The following is a 25,086-nucleotide window of genomic DNA, read 5'->3' as shown; positions in this document are numbered from 1 at the left end:
GTTTTTCTAGCGGTTTTTTCAAAATACAATTTTATGTTAGTAATTGACCATCTAAATTTTTTTTTTCCCAGTATTTGACCATCCATTGTTTTAGTGGTTGACCATATGTACATGGAGAGGAAAACGACAGCAATGATCATAAAATATTTGTTATTTTATTGCAGTAATTATAACACATCAATGACACATTTAAAACGAGTATTCCTGTAGTAAACACACAACATTACAACATTTTCTTACATACAAAATGATGAGTAAATGTTCATTTCTGGTATAAGATATGAGCCACGGCGAGTACACAAGTTTGGACACTGGATTTTCTTTTTTATTTGCTCCCTCGTATAAGTAAGCTTATCTTCTTTATCAGGCCACCGGTAAGAAGAAAGACCACTCTTAACCATAGTGACTATCTCATAACCATCGGCCACAATTTCCACTATTTTCCCTAGAAAATAGCTCCCCTCATATTCCACAATTACGAAATCATTTTTTTCCAGAGTAATTGTATCATCTTCGTCAGAAGAAACTTTGTTCCAGTCAGAACCTTCACCATCACTCAGATCAGGAATGGAAATAGATGATTCTGAATCGGACTCTTCATGCCATTTCTGTTTCTTCGCTCTGGGTTTACTTTCCTTCTTCTTTGCTTTTCTCTCATTCTCTTTCATTTTCTCTTCCTTCTTTCTCTCTCTTTCAGCTGCTCTTTCTTTTCTCAATCTTTCTATCTCATTCTTTTTGTTCATTTTATTTTGGAAATACTTTCGGCCAAGTTTCCCAGACACTATAGCAGGTAATTTTTCTTTTGGCTGTTTCTTCTGTGGTTTTTTCTTGTCAACAGTGGGACAGAACATATACTTTTTCAATGGAGATGGTACATTTGATGGTCCTGGAATGGCGACATCTTCATTGTCTTCAACCATGGAAGTGTCTTTCAGAGCATCTGTCAGTATATTCGTTGAACTGGGGACAGTAATGGAGTCATTTGAAGCAATGAGTTCAGAAGTTGCACTAGTCATTGATACATACAATGGTCCACAAGTGGTTGTATCTTCTTCCTCTTCATCCATTGGTCCTGTAATGACGGTATCGTCACTGCCTTCAACTATGGGAGTGGCTTTTGGAGTATATTGTTCGAGTGTTACACTTCCCTGAAGATTATTGATTGGTCTGGAAACAGTAGTATCCACATCCTCTTCAAGAGTGTTGTCATTGAAAACGGTTTGTTCAGATCTAGTGCTCAGACTTTTAAGTTCCAATTCAGTTTTCTTCCACAACAGAAAAAGTGATCGGTCAGAAGGATCTCCTTCCCAATCATGTGCAGATCGCTCAAATAATTCCAACTTTTCTTTTCCAATACCCTCATTCAGAAATTGGAATCCCTGCTTGATGTATTTCAAACGTTCATGAAAGTCATTCTGCACATCATTCTTTTGCCTGGCACTGCAACTTTCATGTCCTGAAACTCTAGGTATTGTCGGATCCCAAGGATAGAGTCCACATTTGCGGAAGCCATTGGCCAACACAGAATGAGTAACATGCTTATCTACAACTTCTTTCAGCAGTTTTGCAAAATCTTTTTTTTTCAAAATGGGGTTGTCTAAATGGTTGATACGCCACTCATGGACTTGTCGCTTCCAATTTTCTTTTAAAGTACGAAACACAGCAACATCCATTGGTTATAGGATGTGAGTGGCATTAGGATATAAAGCCACCAAAATAATTCCATTTTGGTCGCAGAACTGACTCGTATGCAGACTCAAATGTGAAACATGTCCATCTACAAATAATATAACAGGAAGTGTTAAATTATTTTCTTTTAGCCAAGGGTGGAAGAAGTTTGCCAAGAATTCGTAAAATAATTCAGACTGCATCCACTCCGAATCACTTTTTCCAAGTGCCCAATGAGAAGGAAAATTAAGTGTTATTTCAGGAGGAAGACGTTCATATTTGTAGACCACTAAAGGAGTTACAACACTACCATTGGCACTTCCAGTAATAAGCACTGAGACACTCCTTTTCATCCGAATTGACTTGTTGGTAAATTGTCTTATTTCCTTTTCTTGCAAGGACTTTGTTTCCTTTCGGATTAAGAAAAAATTCTGTCTCGTCACAATTGAAGACTCGCGAGGGGTCCGTCAGTACTTGGAATAGATTATTTGCTTTTAAGTAATCTTCTACTTCTACAAACCAGCCCAAAATATTTTCCTGTGTCACTGATGCCCGAGACACTGTCAGGTTTTGGCTTATTCGTTGAGATATATTACTATTTCTCCGCAGAAAGCCTTGGATCCATGTTCTTCCTGGACGATTGTCAACAAAGGGATTCTCTCTCTTAAGGTCGGTCATCAAACGTTGAACACTATCCTGAAGTTGCTTCACAGTTACGGGAAACCCTGCTTCTGCCATTTTTAAGACCCAGTTCGCAAGAATGGTTTCTTCCTCAAGACTTAGGATGGTTTGGGGTCCCATTTTTCTTTCAATGGGTGATTTGCCTTCCACTTTATATTTCAGTGTAATTCTTGGAACTCCATATTTTTTTGCTGCTGTCCGAATTGGAGTATTGTTAGTTCGTACATCATTGATAGCTTCCCTCATCGTCTCCTCTGTATAATGGCGGAAGTGGCCTTTTATGGCAGGCATAATTGATCTGTAGCAATACAAACAAAATAGATTCATAAGTTGACACACCATTGTTCTAGTAGTTGACCACCTGGTCATCTATTAGATGAATCTAATCAATTACATTAAAAATTATATAAAACGTTTTGGTATACTATTAAACAACAAACGGGACAATTATGAAGAGTTTAAACAAAAACTGATATCACTGAGTAATTGACCAGGATGGTCAATTATTGAAAATTTGTAAATTTTTTATTCATTACTTGACCACCTCCCTAACTAACTCCTGGTGTACAGTAAACAGACGATAAATATCTCTTAATTAATATCAAACATGCCTATTTTGATGCATAATTATTTAACATTGAAATATAATGTATTTACCGTTTAAAACTAGCCTTATTTGCAATGTCTCCTTAGCAAATTGTGGAAGAAAACTTCAAAAACAATACAACAGAACTGCAGGTTAAGATTCAGTGTCAGCCATCTTAGGTCAGAATGCAATTCTTTTGCGCAGCGTTTTGAGTGTTTACCACCAGATGGCAGAAGCTTACTTTCGCGCTACTGTTTAAATTTTTAAACCACATTCAAGCTTATTTTAACATTTTTCCTTCGAAATGGTCAACTACTGACACATGGTCAATTATTCCCACATTTACTACGTAGTACACGAAAGTGAAGATGATTCATTGTACTGTCATGTAGTAAAAATTTAATTAGATTATCACCCAAAATGAAGATTCGAAAAGCAATCTACATACTGGTACTTTAAATGTGGGTCAATTCCCTCTACAAAACTTAGTATAGCAAAAATCTCACTTTGATGCCTGAATGCAAATAATGAAATAGTGTGTTCAAAGATATTGTTGTATATTGTTTTATTGAAAAACTTATAAAATATGCGATTAATTCATTCATAGTTTTCCGACCAAGGGCAGTTCTTTCACCGCAAACCCAGCATTCCCCAATCTTTCCTATTTCTGCTTTTCTCTTTGTCTCCGCATATGATCTATATATCTTAATGGTGCTATCATCAGTTGTCTTCTTTCCCCTTTCTACTACAATGGTGCTAATTTTAGATGTTATCCTTTTTGTCTAGCACTTAAGTTAGAGATTTGAAATGGTCATAAACGTTTATTTTTTTCTGTCTTGATGGTTGGATGATCAATATCATGAAATGTAGTATACCTCTTATGTTGATTAAGTGGAGCAGTTCTGCTAAATAACAGTGCTGTGCAGGAGTTACCATAGTAGAAACACTGGTAGGCCCCCTACCATTCTTTTTCTTGATTTTTCAAAGGCTGTTTAAAAATATAGAGTTCGTATCAGATAGGCCTATATATGACTTTGTTAAAGGAATTTTTCCTTTATTCCTAGGTAATGTACAAATGCATCCCTACCGTATTTGTGTGTGAGACAATATCCATTGAATATTTGTCGTCTTGTTTAAGGAGAGGAGGTGGGGAGGTACACCACTGGACTACAAAATTTTGTGAAATTCATTTGTTTTTATATCTCAGCTATTATAAAGGCTAAACAAAGAAACCTTTTCATGCTTACTATACATACATTGTTGTTGTTGTTTTCTAATGCCAGGCATTTGACAATAAAGTCATTTGACCTCTTGCACTCAAATATTTTTCAAAGATATTATCATGGTCAGCCACTGAAGCACAGATTTTGAGGTGTTCCGAATCCATTTCTTGGTTTGAGTTGCACAATGGGCAGTTAGGGGACTGATATATTCCAATTCTATGCAGGTGTTTGGCCAAACAATCATGGCCTGTTGCCAATCTAAATGCAGCTACAGACGATTTTCGTGGTAAATCGGGAATTAACTGTGGATTATGATGCAGAGAGTTCAATTTTTTCCCCTTGGGATTGTGTTATCAAGTTTTGTTTGTTGAAGTCTAAGTATGTAGATTTAATAAATCTTTTCACAGAGTAATATGTAAATTTAGTAATAGGTTTGTAAGTAGTAGTGCTGCCCTTCTTTGCTAGTGCATCCACATTCTCGTTTCCCAGGATTCCACAATGGGATGGTATCCATTGCAATACAATTCTTTTATTGAGTGATATTAATTGAGAGAGCATTTTAGTTATTTCTGCTGTTTGAGATGAATGTGTGTGTTTAGAGACTATTGATAGAATAGCTGCTTTGGAGTCTGACAATATAACTGCATTTTAAATTTATTGATGTGAAATAGAAGATTCCTGAGACTTTCACTTATTGCAACGATTTCTCCATCAAAACTTGTTGTTCCATATCCAAGAGATCTATAAAGTGAGAAGAGACAACACGTAACACCTGCACCGGCACCTTGTTCTCTGGAGATCAAGGATCCGTCGGTGTATAAATGAAGCCAGTTTTGTGGAGGGTACCTAATATTAATTGTCTCTAAAGACAATTGTTTCATTATTTCAGTGCTTACTTCTGATTTCAGTATTTCTTCTGTTAAATTTAGATTATATTCTAAGTTATATTTAATAGAGTTAAAGGGTTTGGTTTAATTTGTAAGTTTCCTTTTAAATTCGGGATATTGCTATACATACATTATACTTTATAAAACGCTATTCAGAATATTAAAATAGCTAATAATTATTAGGCCTATACCTGTAAAAATAATATTAAATTTGCACAGGTTTTTTTTTTTTCAACCGTAAAGCATCTAGGCCCTACATAATAAAATATACAATTAATTTAATGTCTGCATGATTCTTTTACTGGAATGTTTTAAAGACCTACATCAACAACATAGTCTAAAATCTTTTACCTATTCGTTCAATAAATAGGCTATTTTTTTTTTCTTAATCATTACCTTCAATATTAAATTGTCTAAAATGTTTTTTCCAAATATAGATCTATATTACACTTCCTCAATCATTATTCTAAAACAAATAAAGACATTCAAATATAATTTTCACCACAGCTGTCAATGCTTGATGAATTCCAGTTTCAAATTCTGTAATTTTATGATATTTGGCTGGGATGCAATCATATTTACCAACCCTGAATATTCACCAATTTTAACAAATGTGTTCCCTTAAATAGAGCTAAATAACTACAGAAAATACGATATAGGAACAAGAGTCATACTTTAATTAGCTAGGCTAAGTTGTGATATATAGGCCTACTATTAGAAGATATAAATAAACTCCGAAATTACCAATCAGCAAACGTAGTCATTAGAAGAACATTAAATAGAGCTAAATAGGCTAACTACAGAAAATACGATATAGGAACAAGAGTCATACTGTATTTAGCTAGGCTAAGTTGTGATATATAGGCCTACTATTAGAAGATATAAATAAACTCCGAAATTACCAATCAGCAAACGTAGTCATTAGAAGAACATTAAAGGGGAAATGTAGATAAGAGATCCTGTTATGTTACTACTCTCTGTAGCAATGCTCGCGCTTATATGGCAGCATACCATAGGCTATGGGAAGAGAAGGAGAAATAAAATACAAGCCGCTAAAATGAAATTCCTTTTTAAGTGTGCACGGTTCTACAAATATGGACAAAATATGAAATGGAAATGTTTAAAGCAAATCTCTAAATATTTTCCCAATAAATGATAAAATAAAATAAAATAGACTAAAATGGAAACAACGCGTTGATTGAATAGAAGTAGTTAGATTACCTAAAGAAATACTTTCATATAAACCACGAGGGAGAAGAAATGTAGGTAAACCTGTTGGAAGATGAACTGATGACGAAACAGGCTGCAAGCCTATTCTTGATTCACTGATGATGAATTCAAAATATCTGGAACCCATCCTTAAGTTAATTTGGGAAATGATTAATTTTGGAAGTCACCTGAATGTTCATATAAAGAGAAAATCAATGTAACTTTATGTTTTAAGATCAATAAATGATATATTCCACTATATACAGCCTAAAGAAATAGGCCTATTTTCATATAAACCACGAGGGAAAAGAATTGTCGGTAAACCTGTTGGAAGATGGACTGATGACGAAACAGGCTGTCAAGCCTATTCTTGATGCATTGATTATGAATTCAAAATATCTTAAACCTATCCTTAAGTTAATTTGGGAAATTATTCATTTTGGAAATCACCTGAATGTTCATATAAAGAGAAAATGAATGTAACTTTATGTTTAAGATCAATAAATGATATAGTCCACTATATACGGTACTGTATTTTATTTATAAATTGTATGATAATCTATACTAATCATAAATCTGTAGCCGAAATTTTTCTGGTAATTTTCGATTTTCCAAAAATAATTGGTCCTAACATATATAATTAACCACCCTGAAACCGAAAATCGCTTTTTTGAAATTTTTGTTTGTATGTCTGTCTGTATGTTTGTTACCTTTTCACGCGATAATGGCTGAACCGATTTACATGAAAATTGGAATATAAATTAAGTTCGTTGTAACTTAGATTTTAGGCTATATGGCATTCAAAATACTTTATTTAAAAGGGGGGTTATAAGGGGACCTGAATTAAATGAATCGAAATATCTAGCTTATTATTGATTTTTGTGAAAAAAGTTAGATAACAAAAGTTTCTTTAAAAATGATTTCCGATAAGTTTTATTCTTTACAAAATTTTGATAGGACTGATATTTAATGAGATAAATGAGTTTTAAAATTAAAATAACGCCATCTAAGACGGTGCAATGAATTAAGAACAAATGACTTCGTCTATAAGGGGCCTTGGACAACAACAATCAAAAAAGGGGCCTTGGACATCAACAATCTAAAGCTATTAAACATAGCCTACAGATAATGTTTCTGTGTTTGTATGAAGTAATATCAGAAGCTGAATTAACCGATTTGTATAATTAATTATTATTTCACCATTGGAAAGTGTAGTTTCTCTAGACGGACATAATGCTATAATGTTATTACAGTAACGTCTGAGTAAATCGAGGACAGGTAAGATTAAAATAGCTTCTTATGCACAGAAAATTTGATAGGCTATTTTGTACATTCGTTTTCTGTATTTCGTAAAATAATATTTATAGGCCTATACACTATTTTAATCTCAGAGAATTAACGAACAACGAGAGTGTATTGATTTAGTATGCAGTAATAGTACGTTAGCTTAGCAATCCATTATTTTGTAATTCAAATTTTAACTATGCTCAATTGAATCATGTTAAAACACATAAAATATATATGCAATAAATGCAATACAAAAAAAAAAATTGGGTAATGAGCGAAGCAGATTATCTTGCGCTGTTGTAAAAGTTGTTCCCTGGATCAAACGTCCTATTTTAATTATGTAATTACTTTATATTTATTTCTAACAGGTGCAGCGGAGCACAAGGGTACGGCTAGTCCATTATAATTAGTAACACAACATTAGCAGAGTTTTAATGCTACTTAATGACGTAAGTATCACCATAATGTGTACTCACCATTTCCCCATACTGCTAGGAGGCCATCCTCGTAAGAAAATGATGACTCATTTTTGGAGAGGGCTATCACAGGTCCTCCAATGTCGTAACCAGGATTTCCAGAAAACAGTTGAAGTTCTTCTTCAGCAACAGTCGCGTTGTCATCCCAGCTCTGATCAGCAGAGATATGTCTGAATTTGGCAACAAATTTTTGAGACACGTGAAGTTGAACACGAGTAAGATCTTCAGGCTTGGTGAACATTTTCAGCAGATCCACCCTCTGGTCTGATTTTGGGATTTTGGTTTTTAATGCAAGAAAAGCAACTGGAGTTACTGGTACATCTGCTATTATATATGTTACTAGCAAAGTCTGTATTTCTGTACCTTTCCATACAAAATCATAAGACACAGATATTAAAACATTCTGACAAATTTCTTTCTCCACATCATAAGAAGTCGTCATAACTTCTTCAACAGAACCTGAACACTCTAATGAAACAGTCTGTTCATCTTGTAGTACAGGGTCTAACATGACACTCATATTAGGATTAAAAATATTTTTTGAAAATGTTATGTAATTCGAACCGTTATTAAAGCACAAAAATTGTATTTCTGTTTGTGTAGAGTTCCGGCCACGACCATCCATAGCCACATGAGGAAATAATGAATGGTTACCAATTGAGTCACTGATCATGTATTGATATGCACTTAACTGAGAGTTGATACCATCTTCACAATTCTTTCTTGTGATAGTCTGCATACAATTTGATTGACGATTTACAAGATAACGTACAGGAGAACTATCTATACACCTACCACCATTTGTATAAAACATATTTGACGGCATTTCAAGGTATCTTGGCCCACTTATCAATGTCCCATCTACGTTCATTGTCAAGAGTTTTATTGGCGAACCAAATTTATAGTACACTAATGAGTCAACGTCTTTTTCTTTACTTTCAGTTTTCTTCTGAAAATTAAATATGCCCGTTTTATGAGTCATTAAGTCACCAAACAATGCAAGATTTTCAATCTTCTTCTGTGTAACAAAATATTCACCCAAATAAGGAGTATTTTTCGCAACGTAACACAGAAAACTCTGCCAACCAATTTGTTCATGTTCAGAAACATATGCACAGCTCTTTTCTCTCAAACTCCCTCTTTCCTGATGATCTTGAAAATCTTCTATACACTTGAAGGCATCTTTTTGTTCCAGTGAGCAATCCTACAACACAAAAAACAAAAATAAATATGTGAACTATTTTAACAGGTCTTTTAAGGGGGAAAGTACACTCGGTGCAATGGATAGCTGTAAAATGTAAACAGTCATGCAAGGTCACATGCTCTGTAATGACAGGGAACCGGTTATGGTGGGTTTACATTCTCCAGCTATTCTTTTCAGCTGGATCTACACCTTTTGCTAGTTACAATTTTATTGGTATTTTAACATGTTTTTCTTCAGAATCGGTAGGTCCTTTAGAAATAAAAATTGGCAAACTTAATACTATCTGTACATCACTGAGCAAATTTAATATTTTTGAAAGCCTAACATTTTTTTTTAATTATGAAAATTTTTTAAGTATTGTGTTCAGCCAGACAGCATTTACACGATAACTAGGGACCGGATTTTTATGTAATATCACGGTGTGAAATATGTACATATTTATGTAAGAAAAATAAGCTGAATATGTACCAAAATATGTAAAATCATGAAAATATTTAATATCAATATGTGGCAGGTATAGGATAGGTAAGACTTTCCAGTTGTGATTCCATAGAGCACCCGAATTTTTTACCATATACTTGACACATTGCAATTTTTCCATCTGTAGTGAAACCTTTGTCCATTGCAATCCATGATTTCATTTTTGTCGTTAGGATTGAAGATACAGGGGCCATTTTAGTTAGTTAAAAGCAGTAGATAAACTCACTTGCACTTTATACTGTAAGTACTAAAACTAGAGAACTGAGTGAAGTGAATGACACAACAGTACTGCAAGCACTGTTTCGCTTTACTGGATTAGGAGTAAATAAGAGTAGATGTGGGACACATGCATTTTAGCTGCTCCCTGTAAGAAACAAAGTACCTACTAAAACCTCAAACTATAGGCATTTACAAACTGTTGTTTGCCTGGAACTAAGGAAGTTATGTTTCGTGCCGAAATATATCTGTTCTTGGGTAGGTAAAAAGACTTTTTAAATCTGTGTATTTCAAATTGTAAACTTCTCTAGCAGAAGTTTTTTTTTTTTTCCCCCTTTTAGAGAAGTAAAAATGAATAAACCCCCTAAATATGTAGATTTATGTAATATCAAGCCATAATGTGTAATGTGGGGTAAATATGTAAAAATATGTAGTATCAAATTTGTTATATTAATGGTAATTACAAGATTCGCAAAGATTTGTTATTTATATACAGTTAGGTTGAAAGGAATATAATATGTAATTACATAAAAATTCGGTCCCTAATGATAACTCAAAAAGTACAGTGTTATCCAAAAAAGAACTCTCTAGTTTCATGATTTTATTGTGGGGAATGTATGGAATATATCATTATTTGTGTGTAAACCTGTGCTATAAGTCTACAAGTTTTTGTTGGAATAGTTTGCACACAGTTAGTTTCACATTTCATGCTAGGAGTGTACAAATCAACATAGCGGCATGCGGACAGGAGAAGGCATTCTGCTTTCTGAAATTCTACGAGACAAGGTCTGTTATGACCGAACGAAATTTTAGAGAGGCCCACTGACGGAGAAAAGCATTCATAAATGGTACAGTCAGTTTGTGGCTACAGGTTGTCTGTGCAAAGGGTAATACATTAGTGTCCGACAAGACTGTGATCAGATCCACCAGATCAGCAAAGCTTTTCAAAGAAACCCACAGAAATCTGCTTATCTGACAAGTCGAGAGCTTCAACTTCCACAAACAACTGTCTGGAGAATTCTCCGAAAACATTTACAAAAGAATTTCAGGACACACAAAATGCCTTCTTCTCTCTGGATGCTGCCATGTTAGTTTGCACGCTACTCTTTGCACAAAACAGACATTTTTTCAATTTTCTCTGAGAAAATGATTCTTTGTGCACAAATACAGAAATTTATTGAACTATTTCTGTGTCTTTCTTGGAGTAATGCTTGAGTGGAGACAGTTTTTTCTTTAGTGAACATGGTCTGGACATCCCAAAAATTCAGAATGAGTTTAGAAACTATTCGAGCCATGCTTGTTATCTTAACTAGGTCGAATAGGTCATGTCAGGAATTTGTTGCAACATTGGGAATGCAGAGAACAGCTGCTTAAAAAAATTCACTCTTCTGAATACTTTTAGTGTGTAAATACAATGAGTCTTTTAATACTTTAAACTGTGTAAAAACAATACAGCTGAATGAGCTAACAGAGATGTTAAAAGTAGTTTTTTTAATATTTCACTTTTATTGACATTGTACAAAATTCTGTCCAACATTCTTTGAGAAGATTAACTCTATATGTAGATGAAATTATTGAGGATCATCAATGTGGTTTTAGGCGTAATAGATCAACTACTGATCAGATTTGTTGTATTCGACAGAAATTGAAGAAATTTGGGAGTATAAGAGCACAGTACATCAGTTTTCATAGAGGTCAAAAAGGCATATGACTCGGTTAAGAGAGATTTTATATAATATTTTTATTGAATTTGGTATTCACAAGAAGCTAGTTCGATTAATTAAAATGTGTCTCAGTGAAACATAGAGAAGAATCCGTATAGGCCAGTTTCTGTCCGACGCCTTTCCAATTCACTGTGATCTAAAGCAAGGAGATACACTATCACCTTTACTTTTTAACTTTGCTCCAAAATATTCCATTAGGAAAGTCCAGGAAAACAGGGAGGGTTTAGAATTGAACGGGTTACATCAGTTGATTATTTATGTGAATGATGTGAATATGTTACGAGAAAATCCACAACTATTAGAAAAAACACAGGAATTTTTCTTGAAGCAAAATTTAATTATTTAATAATAATTATTATTATTAATTATTTAATGAGATAGGTTTGGAAATAAATCCCCAAAAGACAAAGTACCGTATATGATTGTCTCATGACCAGAACATAGTATGAAATGTAAATATAAAAATTGGAAATTTATCTTACACCTCGCAAAGTTTCATTTTGGGATCATAATGGGGGCAGATCATACAAAGAGTATGTTTCACATGTAAGGAGAAATAGCATATTATGCGATCTAGCTTTGGACAAATCTAGCTGACTCAGGGGCGTACACAAGGGGGAATTTATCGAGTTTGAACCCCCCCCCCCTTTTTTGAATTTAAAAAAAAAAAGACATATTTAGATTTGAGTATTTCTTTTATCCACAATCGTTCCCCCTTCTCTAATTTTCACTGTCAGAGTAACAAAATCTACATAGACATAACCTCCTACACCTCCTTCAATATGTGCTTGGTGCTGTGGCACGTTCGAATTATAACAATGCTATCTTTATTATAGAGAGACCTACCACCTAGTATCGGCCTTATAATAAAATGAAGCTGACGCAATATGAAATTTAACTTGTTATGAAACACATTGAAAAGGTTGTTTTACCAGTTATGCAGTGCAGATGTTTTTTTTTTTTTCAAGAAATTGGTTACAACCCGTGTTTCGCCTGAGGCATATCATGGGGGAAATTTACAGTGTAGTATACAGTAATAATGAGATTATTCTTTCAAAGTGCGGAAGATATGCTTGAGGAAGGCAGCGATCTCAACAGTGTTAAAGTGGAGTTTGAGTACCATATGCAGAGGAGTAGTCCGTAGTGCTTTAGGTCGAGATCCTGCGAATTGTGAGCATTCCATTATCAGGTGAAGGGCTGTTTGCGGAGGTTTTTCTGGACAGTTGCAGAGTGGTGAAGGGCATTTGTTCATTTTATACAGGTATGATCTGAAGTGACCATGATTGGTCAAGAATTGAGTGGTTATGTGGCTTGGACCTAGGGATAAGGAAAGTCTATGGGGTATATTGGGTATGAAGGTCTTGGTGTGGAGTCCTTGCTCGGAATTGATGTACGTTGAGTTCCAAATTATTAAATATTGTGCATTGTCAATTTTAAACTCATTTTAAGTGCGGTATTCACCCGTCCATTAGTTGAGTTCTGACTTTATTGTTAAATGTTCGTTTAGGCCTAACCTTTTGTGCATTTCACAGTTCATATTTTTTAATATAAACTTTACATTATAGTTTCGGGTTCTTTGATGTGTATGCGACTGCAAAGCTCAATTTTACAATTTGTTAGCAAAAAGTCGTGTTGTGATAGAGCCCAATCACAAAGTCGTGGCACCTGCGCGAAAGACGAACTGGCACCCACTTACATGGACTCACCCAAGAGTCTTGCTTGGGAGATGTTTGAACAGTACGCTCTATGAGCAACCAGTCGCCCGCACACACAGAATCCCCCACTCCCAAGCCTCAGAAAGAAGCTCGCGCATGTTGGTGCCACGAGTTTGCGATCAGTCTCTACTCATGAGGTTCGTTAAAATTTCACATTGGCAAATGTTTCTTTGCAGCTACAGCATGACGATGTTATCACGAATGTTCTTCCAGGAACTAGTTTCACATTCCCCTATGGAAACTCAGCTGATAATAATAATAATGATAATAGTAATAATAATAATAATAATAATAATAATAATAATAATAATAATAACAGGCCTACACAAAATTTTAAATACAGTAAAACCGCGATAAGACGTGCCCACTTATTATGTTATCCAGTATAATATGCTTTTTTTTTGTCCGATCCCTGCACATTTCATATAGCCCATAATGCATTTATAAAATATCCCATTTGTTGTGCTCAAGTCCTGCATAATACACTGCTTTTGTGGAATATTTTCGATGTCATTTTCAGCAATGTACTGCAACAGCAATGAAACATCTTGGTCACTGAACTCACTGGTGCCATTAACCTGAAAAGTATTGGTATTCGACCCTTTCCCTGCACATTTAAACCTTCATACTTCATACCTTAGTATATCCCATCCTCTTGTTACGCTCTCTTATTCGACTCCTTACCTGCGTGGTTAAAGCCTACATACAGTTACAATACCTCACCCTCTTGCTAACCTCTCTCTCAAACAGCATTCCTCACTCGGCCGTAATGAAATTCTGGAAATTTTTGCTGGACAGTTTGTTGTCCTTTTGTGTATTGAAGTGTCTGTGAATGTGATTACAATGAGTGTAAAACGAAAAACCTTTTCTGTGTGGGAAAAATTGGAAATCTTACAAAAGTACGATGAGAACAGTACTCTTACTCAGAAACAACTCTCTGATGCATTAGGAATCCCATCATCGACATTAAGAACAATAATAAAAAATCGCGAATCAATCACTAACTTACAGCTGCGACATTGGCAGGATGTAATCGCAGAAACTGAAGTGTGGTAAACATGAGGACTTGGAGAACACACACACGGCAAACAACTATAAATGGCTTTTTTTTTTCGAAAGAATTAAGTACAGTACATATTGTAAATGTCTTTGACGTACAGTACAGCAATTACACAATGGAGTACCGGTAATACTGTATTACCTTTCATGAATCATGTATTTAAATAAAGAAAAATGCTAATAGATACTGTATGTAAGTCAAAATTAGTATACCCGCCTAATACGCGGTCCTGGTTAATACACGTTTTACATCCGGTCCCTTGAACAGCGTCTTATCGGGGTTTTACTGTACTGATTATGTAAATTGTAAACAATTTTAATAATGTTCCCTCCTGTCTCCGCTTGACAAAATCCTGCATATACCACTGAGCCAGTGGCGGTTCCTCGGGGGAGGGAAGGGAGGAACGTCCTCCTCACATTTTCTTCTTTTGAAAGTAAATACCAAATAAAATATGTGCCTTGAAATTCGAGGAAGATTCGATAATTTTTAAGTTCACAGCTATAACAAAAACTCGGTTGATCGAGTTTTAAACGACGCGCGCTCATGTGCTGTAGAAAACTGTGAGAAAGATGCGAGATTGTCTGTATAGAGGAAAGGCACTCCATTCCTCCTCTACTGCAGTTCACACACATAGACAACAGCGCACTAGCGGCCAGAGAAAGAAGCAGAGTTTTAAAGCAAGTAAGTGAACGGAGAGGGAGGAGATCCTCCTATGAATCAGTCATGGGCGGGAAATAGAAACCGACTGGTCGTGCAGCAAGCTCGCTACCGCTGCCACCTAACGATGTTGCATTCAACCGGACTATAACACATCTAGGAGGAGACACAACAAGAACAGTTTTAACGCAATGCTATGAAAGACAGTAAACTTTTTTTTTTTTTAAATTATAAATCAAAAATATTATTCATTGCACTTCATATAGGCTACTATTCATGGTTTGAAACTTTTGTGGATATTTGAAAGTTAAAGTCGGGTTTATGGAAAACAAGGAGGAAGTAGTTTTACGTAGTTGGCCCCTGAAATTCATTTCTATTCATTGTTTACTAGATAGGGCAACAGCCAAGTTGTCAGTTTTGTACAAATATATTTGAAACTGAAAGTAGGTACTCCAAACTACATCATTTTTAACATAAAAAATTAATCGGCCACCGGCAGCTTTGAACAATAATGATAGTATGACTTTACAAGAACTGACATTCTTCAAAAGTATGTGATACGGAACTTGTAAAATGTACATGTGGCAACACAGACCACGTGGGTGGGTGCAGTGTTCTCGCTTTCCTCAGATTATTTCCCATTTCCGTAAAACGGTTCCGGTTACAAGTTAGTAGCTAGTCTCTTCCAACAATTGTGATGCTGTAGTGTGCTCGAAAAATGCTACGAGGTTGTGAATTTCCTTGTAATTGTTAATTTGTGGAATTATTCAACAATGAATGGAAGTGAAATCATAATATATTTTGGACAATTTAGGAAACTCAGTTTACAAGAACAGATTATTGCTATACAGAAGGGAAGGCCAACCCCAACACTACCTGGTTTTACATGTATCCATGTAGGCTAATTTGTAGCATGTTTCATTCAAGAAGGTGTCATTTAGTGCTGTTAATTTCTTTCCTCCTCTTAAGAAATATGCAGGAGCCGCCATTGCACTGAGCTGATTTAATACCAGCAGTTTTAAATAATACGATATTGGTTAATGTAAATTATATTTTTAGTAAAATGGCACCAAAAACTTTTTCCCTGTATTTTAACTATGTCCTGATTGTACCTATGCAGTGTAAAATATTACCATGGCAACTAAAACTTATGATTAAGCAAAGCCTGCATAGTATAGTCAAAAAACAAGGTAGGGTACAAAAAAAAAAATGTAAGGAAAAAGTTTTTGATCTCACTGTATATGATAACTACCAGTAGGCCTAATAAAATTAATTCAGTTTACAAGAACAAAACATTTCTTTCATCAGTTTACACCAGAACATTTACATGGTCTTTGTCTGATTTGCTGGAGGTAGTGGCTGCTGCTAACTCAAGTCTATCAGCCTTCTGTTTAATGCAGGAAATAATTTATGGATATTCTTCTTTCCATCTTCAGGTAGAATATAAGCCTGGCAAGTTGTTAAGTAGGGACTGACTTTGCAAATTACATCAGTAGGTGTGTAAGATATTCAGAGCACATAAAGTGTTGAGAGGTAATTAGAAGAATGAGAAGGTCCTGTTTTGTGTTTTTCTTTTTCAAAATTTAAAAAGTACGATTTTTATATAAAATTGAATTTTAAAATTTTCCTTGACTTTTAAGAAAAATTTTGGTGAAACAAGTGCTGAAGTAGGTAGTTCCGGCGATTTGGAAAGTGAAAATCGTTGATTGTATAAAGGATTTTTTGTGGAGATGCAGTTGACCGTATATGCAAGGCGTAACAAAAGCCTAAACTAACCGAACTAACCTGTCATAGAGGTGTATCAATGGAGTACGAAGGGAACTACCTCAGCGCTAGTTTAGTCAAAATTTTTATATTGTAACCCGTGTCATGTTACACATCACATTAAAGCCCATAAAAAGAGATTTAAAAAGAGACATTGATCAGGCCTCTATCTCCTCTTGTTTTGTAGAAAATGGTAGAGGATAATTATTTCAGGACACAACAATTTCTTTCTAAAAACGTAAAAATTAAGGTGAAACTTCGGTATCTTCCCATACTACACAATTCCTCGGCCTCATATCACTTAAATAATCCCCTCAACTAGCCCAATAACCTTGTCACATACCTCGGCTTAATGTCACTTAGCTATCCCCTCATTTAACCCACAAAGAAACTTAAATTAGACGGCAGTCGCATGTGTGGTATGGGACGATACTGAAGATTGGCCTAATCCACTTAAGGTAATGAATCTCCAGCTGAATACAATTCATGTTCAATCAAATTTTGATGACTTTATACGGTAGGCTATTATACCTGATCGCTGCAACAATTTATATCACAAGAATTCTCTGTTAGATCACAAGAAACTATTGCCACATCGTTATAAGCTGGATGGCCGTATTCTCTTTCTTTGTGAGAAAATCCTTTTTCAGTTGCGAGGCTCCAATTTATGTAACGAACATCTGAATAGCAGGTTGTGAACATAAAACCTGAAATTAAAAGGGAATAATAAATGACACTCGAACGATAATTACAGTTATTCTGTAGGTCACATTACATAAATACCAAATGTAATTGAAACTATATAAAAAAAACTATATAGGCCTATTTCCCAAAACATCTAATACCACGAAAATGTCATGAGGACATGCAAATTAACTTATTTTAAGGTTATGATTGGCGTTTATTTGGAAAAATCACGAATAATTACTTACAGAGGAAAACCGCATTTTGAAAATATGCTTTTCCCAATGACTCCATTACAATAAATAAAGAAATAAATAATTATTACAATGTAAAGTATTAATGTCAACTTTGACGAAAGCGTCAAACCGCCATTTTCAAACAACCACCCCACTCTTCACTCAAATTTCAGTGCTGCCAATATATAGCATTCAGAACCAAAAAGTAAAATGTCACTACGAAAAGTTGGCACCCAGTGAGCTCTATACCATACTAGAGAGCTCATTCACGGTAGCTAAATGGGGCGAAGCAGGGTGATTCTTTTCATCACTTATGTGTTATAAGCAATGATAATCAACATCACCTTTCAGTACCCATAAATAAAGCGAAAGTGCTTTTTGTTTCTTTTTTATTTTCCTACATTTTTTTCTTATTTTTCTCTCTTGTCTCTTCTTTCTTTTATAGGTATTTCTTTAGTTCCTTCTCCCTTGAAACTGTTTCATTTTTTAATTTCATTTCTTGTATTCCGTGTAATCAGCCCAAGTGGAAATCTAACCCAAGCCCGAGCACAGCTCCATATCAGTAGGTAAGCGAATCTGCTGACTGAGGTACACTGGTGGCTACACAAAAATATACGATAGGCCTACACAACAAGCATTTTCATTAGTTGAGCTATAAAGCATTCCACCTGAGTTTATGTTTTTTAACAATGTAAGGTAACTTACGATCTGTGTTTTTATTTATTTATTTATACATATTGATTACACAACTTTTAACACTGTATCACTTCGGAATATGTAAATAAGAACTTTTTTGTGTTAAATATTATTAACGTATCTCGTTAACATGTTTCGACCTATTTTCGGTCATCTTCGGAACTACATAGGACAGACAGGCAGATCATTTCAAACACGTTACAAAGAACACATCACAGCCATAACAAAATTACAAAACACCTCCACATATGCAGAACACATCACAAATGCCAACCACACCTACAGAGACATCAATACAGACGTGGAAATACTGCACATCCAACCAAAAAGCCAGAAACTCAACACACTAGAACAATATGAAATATACAGACACACGGAAACATACCCCAACGATATTCTCAAAACACAACTCAATTTCAAAACACATACACTCTTTGACTCTACACTTCGAACACACCACACAGGAAACAAGAGGCACCAAGACCAACAACGACCAGTTCCGAAGATGACCGAAAATAGGTCGAAACATGTTAACAAATTACGTTAATAATATTTAACACAAGAAAGTTCTTATTTGCATATTTATTTATTTATGTTTCAGAGTAGAGTTGAGTGAATGAGTGAGTGAGTGAGTGAGTGAGTGAGTGAGTGAGTGAGTGAGTGAGTGAGTGTGACAGCCGACATGTCACATTATGCCATCCTGGAATGCACATGGTGCGTGGAATATTATTTCCGGAGTTACGGGACAGGATGGAATGATGGGCCTTCCCTGAAATTCATCACAACCGCTTTCCAGAACCATTTCCAGAGACCTGCACCACCAAAGTAGACTATCCTGTCTTGGATAGAAATATTCTGGTAAACAGGTCCATGACGAATCATAATAAGGGACATTCAGGAAGGCCCTGCATCACCAGGAGCAATGAGAATGTCGGCTGTGTCATGGAGAAAGTTCTGTAGTCACCAAAGAGGGGTTTTCGATGCATATCAAAGAAATTCCAATTACAACTCACATGTGTGTGGCGCATGATTAAGGAACTTGTGTCCGCTCGTACTGGATCCAGGTGTTGCATGAGTTAAGGCTCCCAGATTATCACACATGCTTGCAGTAAGCTTATTGTGCCCGGCTACAGGCTTGCCTCTGTGAGAATGAACACAGCCTTGACAATTAGTGGTGGTCAGATGAGTGCCATATGCTCCTGAGTGGCCATGTTAACAAGCAGAACATCAGATTTCTTGGTGAGTATCGGTATCTGCACAAACCGCTAAATTCTGAAAAATTCACTGTACGGTCAGCAATTTCAAGTCATGGCATTGTCGGCCCATATTTAATTGAAAATGATAATGGTGAGACTTTCACTGTCAATGCTGCTGGATGCAGGCAGGTCCTTATCTGCTTCAATGCCGATTTACAGACTTTTTGTGAGTGCAGAGGTTTGGATTTTGAGCAGCAAGTCTTTCAGCAAGACGGAGCCACACCACACATTGGCCGTGGTAATCTACCGTTCCTACAGGAACTCTTTCCAAATAGAGTCATCTCCAGGGTATCTGCCTTTCCATATCCTCCCAGAAGCCCGGACCTTATGATGTGTGACGCGTTTCTGTGGGGCATATTAAAGGAACAGTGTTTTCATCCAGTACCACATATCCTTGATCTGAAGGCAAACATTGAATCTGTGATATTGAACATAACTCCAGATCAATGTGTCGGCATGCTTACACATATCATTGACCACATGCAGTACGTAATGAATAATGACGGACGCCATGTGGAGCATATAATTGTGTAAAGACAGTCAAAAGACCACACAAAAATTTCGGTTACGGTACCTTTTTTTTTTTTGAAACATCCTATATTTCTATTATCAGGCAGTACATCTCACTTGACGATATGTGTCAGAGAAAAATAACTGTTTGTATACATCTGAAGTCCGATTAGTGTAATATGTTACTAGTCAGAGATGTATGCAACGGAGGGGGAAAGTAATTGGCATCCATCCTACTCTATTCCTACAACTGATCTCCTGGCTTAGTCGTCTCATAAGTGATGCCTTATTGGTGTCACTTATGAGATTCAAACCTATCTTCGGACAACTGACTGAACAACAACAATTTATCAGTTGTGTAGAAGATGTAATTATGTAGAATTTTGGTTAATTCTGTTCAGAACCTTTTCTCATGGCCCTTCAAAGCTTTAAGATAATTAGGCAATATATTGAACACCATAATACATAAATAGTGAACTCATGGAGATCTGAATTGTATCTTGTACCAGCATTAAAATTTTCGACTTGTTCCTCATCTTAAAACTAATGTAAGATCTATGGAATACGATAAATGAAATGAAATGAAAAAACAGTGTTTCCTTAACCATAGTATACAGAACATGTATAAATTTCATGTTTCTAGCATCAAAATTGTAAGATCAAATTCTTTGAGGTGAGGCCGAGAATTCGCCATAGATTACCTGGAATTACAATGGCAGTTTTCTGATAAACTAAGTACTTTCGAAATTAACAAATAAAACATATTTAGTGGATACTAAAATTTTAAATTTTGAAGTTGCACATTTCTGCCTTGTGAGTACAATCTTTCCCTGATTAAGTTCTACATTACAACCAAGGTACATTTAGTACTTATCATAATTGTTTCCAAATATGAACGTCTGTTGCAACATAAAATATAACAGAAAATTGAGTCAGTCATAAGTACCATAATGACTGGAACAAAATTATAGTTTTATTATTTAATCAAAACCTGAAATAATAATTTTTTTACTCATACATATGAGGGAGTGAGAATGAGATAGTTCAAAGGCACACTTTTAACAATGTCCATTTCTTACATATATGAGGAAGCTGTTAGTAATATATTATAAAAATTACTCAACTAATGACATAAGTATCGGTACCTATACACCAAAGAAATTATGATACCGTGTCTAACAGCATTGGACTATACTCTCTCCTGTAAAATTTTGTTTGTGTGGCTTAGGACTATATCATTCTCACCCCTTCATATGTTTATTACTACTACTAGTAGTAATGGAGGGCTAACCTTCTTTGATATTTTAAGTTAAGTGTTATTGAAAATATGTGTACTTGAATGTTCTGTTATCACATCACACCTTCAAGCAAGATCATCTTGATCTCCATATTCATCAAAATTAATTTCTACAACACTTTCTTGAATAATGTCAATTTCACCATAAATAAGGTCCTTGTAGAACTTGACAGCTACATTTTCACACCACTCATCACGAAAGATTTTTTTCATCACAGAAGTGTAGTGCATCAACATCATTGAGTTTTGCCACTAGGAAGTAATGTTGTCAATTCAGACTTCAAAAAAAAAAAATATATATATATAGACCTACAAATTCACCTTAAAATTACAGAAAAAATACCAAATAAGGAGTTGTTTGCTTTAAATTCCATGCTGATATTGTACATTTTCTGTGCTGACATCAGAATGGAATATGAACGTGTGAAGTTTTAGAAGAAACTGAGCATTTGGATCTTCTGTATAAAGAAGAATGTATGAAGTTTTGATTCAAAATGGTCATTCTTCATGTATGAAGTTTTGAGACGATTTATAATTGAATGTCTTATAAAGTTGTGGAATAAAATCCATATTTTAAATCTAAAAAACTTCGGAAAACGTATTAAACGTATTATTTGTCTTTCACGTGTTAAATTTTAATTACCTTGTTTACATGTTTTGGCCTGCTAAAATTTAACACGTGAAAGACAAATAATACGTTTTCCGAAGTGATATACTGTAGTGTTAAAAGTTGTGTAATTAAGATGTAGAATCTAAAAAAACACTCCTAAATAATCAAATTTGACTCAAATACTTTGTGTAATATGATGCAGGGGTAACACCTGAAATGATTCAAATAGATACCAGTATCTCATTTTTTTTTTAATACTTATCAAAATTTTTGGGACTGGCCACTTTTTTGCACTTTGAACACGACGAAATGTACTGAAAGAAATTTTTGAGAAAGCAGCTTATAAAGTTTGGCTTGGAATTCAAATTCACACACATTTAAATATGACATAACATTTATGCTTTCAAGTGCTGCAGGGCACTGAAACATGCTCAACTTGTAAATATGAGATTACAGATTAATTCTTTCGCACAAAGAAAAAAAGAAACAAGATTTTTGACTGAAAATTACTTATATTTCACAGTCTCGCCCCTCAAAATGTATCGGCATTTGTTTTCGGAAACCCTTTATTCATATCATTACACATTCAAGAAACTCGTCTGATAACGAAATCTGTAGTGATTTGTGAAGTCTGTTGTTGAGCATTACAAATTAGATCATATCTCTTTGAGGGAGTTCACTTAAGTTAGAAGTACACGTTGTAACATTCGGTAAGCATTCCTCACATACTATCTTCCAAGTGATAAACACTCCACTTTCATGATAATTCATCCCGTATTAGGAGTGTCATGTATGAATGCTCGTGACTTCTTTACAAGGAATGTAAGTAAGTAGGCTACTGTATGTGATTATGTAGCATCTTGTTGGGATGAGGACTGTAAACTACCCAATACAATTTTAAGTCAGTTGCATTATACTCGTAAGTTCAAATATTATTCATTCTTGGATACATTTCTCTTAACATTTATACAGTATAAACACTGATGAACGTTATTGAACAAGTAATAACTATTTCAGTGTGTTAATGTTGTAAATTTTTAAAAACCATAAGATAGCGCTGGAAGTCACTAGGATTCAGAGGATGACGAAAAACCACTAGTCAACAAGGTAATTTACGTACAATATTAACACAGTGAAGTAGTTATTACTTGTTCAGTAATGTTCATCAGTGTCAATACATTCGTTGATGGATTAACTAGTATTGCAAATAACTTTCTAACAATTAAGTATTATATATTATTATGATGTACCAAGGTACATATGATATTTCTGTGCAGATATTCTGCTTCGTCATATGATGAAAGATGAGTGGAACGGAGAAAAATTCTCTCCGGCACCGGGACCTTAACCCAGGTTTTCAGCTCTATGTGCTAATGCTTTATCCATTAAACCACACCGGATTCCCATCCTAATGTCGGATCAAATCCTCTCAGTTTATGTTCCACCTCTTGGGTTCCCTCTATTGGCCTACCCTCATGCACTGCGTCATAGATGTATGACAGTGGCACAAAGTCCTCACATGTGCAGAGGTGCACTCGTTATATGATATGATGAAGCAGAATATCTGGCACAGAAATATCATATGTATACCTCGGTACATCATAATAATATAAGATATGCGAACAATAATCACTTTGTGATTTAAGACGGCTCTTATTCCATCGGATCCCGGCCACTTAGTCACTCTTAACGACCGCACCTCTGCACATGTGTGGACATTGTGCCACTGTCATACATCTATGACGCAGTGCATGAGGGTAGGCCACTAGAGAGAACCCAAGAGATGGAACTTAAACTGAGAGGATTCGAGCCGACATCGGGATGGGAATCTGGTGTGGCTTAGTGGATAGAGCGTCAGCACGTAGAGCAGAAAACCCGGGTTCAGGTCCCGTTTCCAGAGAGAATTTTTCTCCGTTCCACTCATCTTTCATCAAATTAAGTATTAATCAAATTTCAGAATATAAAATGATTAAAAATTACAAAACAAAACATTTACAAGAATTATAAATTAAAAACTCATGTGCCAGTATACAGATTAATGACCGACTTAGGCGTAATCAATCATAGACATTGGTTATCTCGCTCCTCAGATTTGAACGTTTGTGATTTTTATCTGTGGAGAGAATTTAAAACGGAAAGTTTATCTGAACATGAACAATCCACATACTCTTGAAGAGCTGGGGAATGAAGTCAGGCGAGTGCTGAATGAAACTGCAGATACAGTGTTGCAGAAGGTGTTTAAGAATTTTCTACACTGATGTGATTCTTGCATCCAAAAAGTTGGGAATCGTATCCAACATATTATGATAAAAGACAAGATCAGCGTAAGGTTTTCTTATTACCTCTTACCGGCGCATTATTTATGTAGGACTATAGGCCTAAATCACTACCATTCACTGCCAATTCGTTTTCCTCCCGTGACAGAGCGATCAATCTCCCCACTAAACACACGCGTTACGAATGGTTATAATATCGGTAATTTGTATTTGCCGCTCAATGTATAAAATACAGTATTTCAGAAGGATTTGATAATTTTATTACTCGATATTTAACCTAAAACCTCCTATTTATAATATCACATATCTTTCTAATGTTACATATTTCAATGCATAGACATTTTACATATTTTTTTTACATAAATAAGTACATAAGTATTTCATACATTGGTATTGCATAAAAATCCGGGCCCTAGTAATCACATGTCCATTCTTACGTTGGTACGTTTAACCAAAGGTCCCGGGTTCGATGCCCGGCCCGGGACAATTTTTCCCTCGAAATTATTCAAATCAACTTCATAGGGAGTTATACCTGAGAGCTGATTCTGCTTTGGGAACTCACCAGTTCTTGAGGTAAATCGTTACATCTTTCCACAAACACACGGCAATGATTATCTTTACAAGATTTTAACGACTCAATAACGAATAACAATGTATGAGTATTTAAAACAAGACTGGGAAGTG

At 35.2% G+C, this 25,086-nt stretch overlaps 1 protein-coding gene across 1 annotated transcript; it reads right to left on the bottom strand.

Moving 5' to 3' along the window:
- Positions 1–1,561: 1,561 nt before the first annotated feature.
- Positions 1,562–17,906, bottom strand: LOC138695072 (tectonic-3-like). Its single transcript, XM_069819438.1, has 4 exons — positions 17,770–17,906; positions 17,369–17,544; positions 8,018–9,221; positions 1,562–2,647 (listed from the first exon to the last, which is right to left on the bottom strand). Exons 1-4 carry the CDS (start codon positions 17,813–17,815, stop codon positions 2,628–2,630), a joined length of 1,446 nt encoding a protein of 481 aa, XP_069675539.1. The 5' UTR covers positions 17,816–17,906; the 3' UTR covers positions 1,562–2,627.
- Positions 17,907–25,086: the final 7,180 nt, after the last annotated feature.

This window comes from Periplaneta americana, chromosome 1 (genome assembly GCF_040183065.1).
Source record: "Periplaneta americana isolate PAMFEO1 chromosome 1, P.americana_PAMFEO1_priV1, whole genome shotgun sequence".
NCBI lineage: Eukaryota > Metazoa > Arthropoda > Insecta > Blattodea > Blattidae > Periplaneta > Periplaneta americana.
The sequence above is the reverse complement of the archived record's forward strand: the minus strand, read 5'-3'. Positions and strand labels throughout refer to the sequence as shown.

What these genes read in the sequence shown, in the direction of transcription:
- LOC138695072 (XM_069819438.1), bottom strand. Translation starts at nt 17,815, where the DNA reads ATGGAGTCATTGGGAAAAGCATATTTTCAAAATGCGGTTTTCCTCT. An exon ending in TAAATTGTTGCAGCGATCAG is followed by an intron (nt 9,222 to 17,368) that starts GTATAATAGCCT and finishes TTTGTGTTGTAG; the next exon opens with GATTGCTCACTGGAACAAAA. An exon ending in CCTAGCAGTATGGGGAAATG is followed by an intron (nt 2,648 to 8,017) that starts GTGAGTACACAT and finishes GTATTGCTACAG; the next exon opens with ATCAATTATGCCTGCCATAA.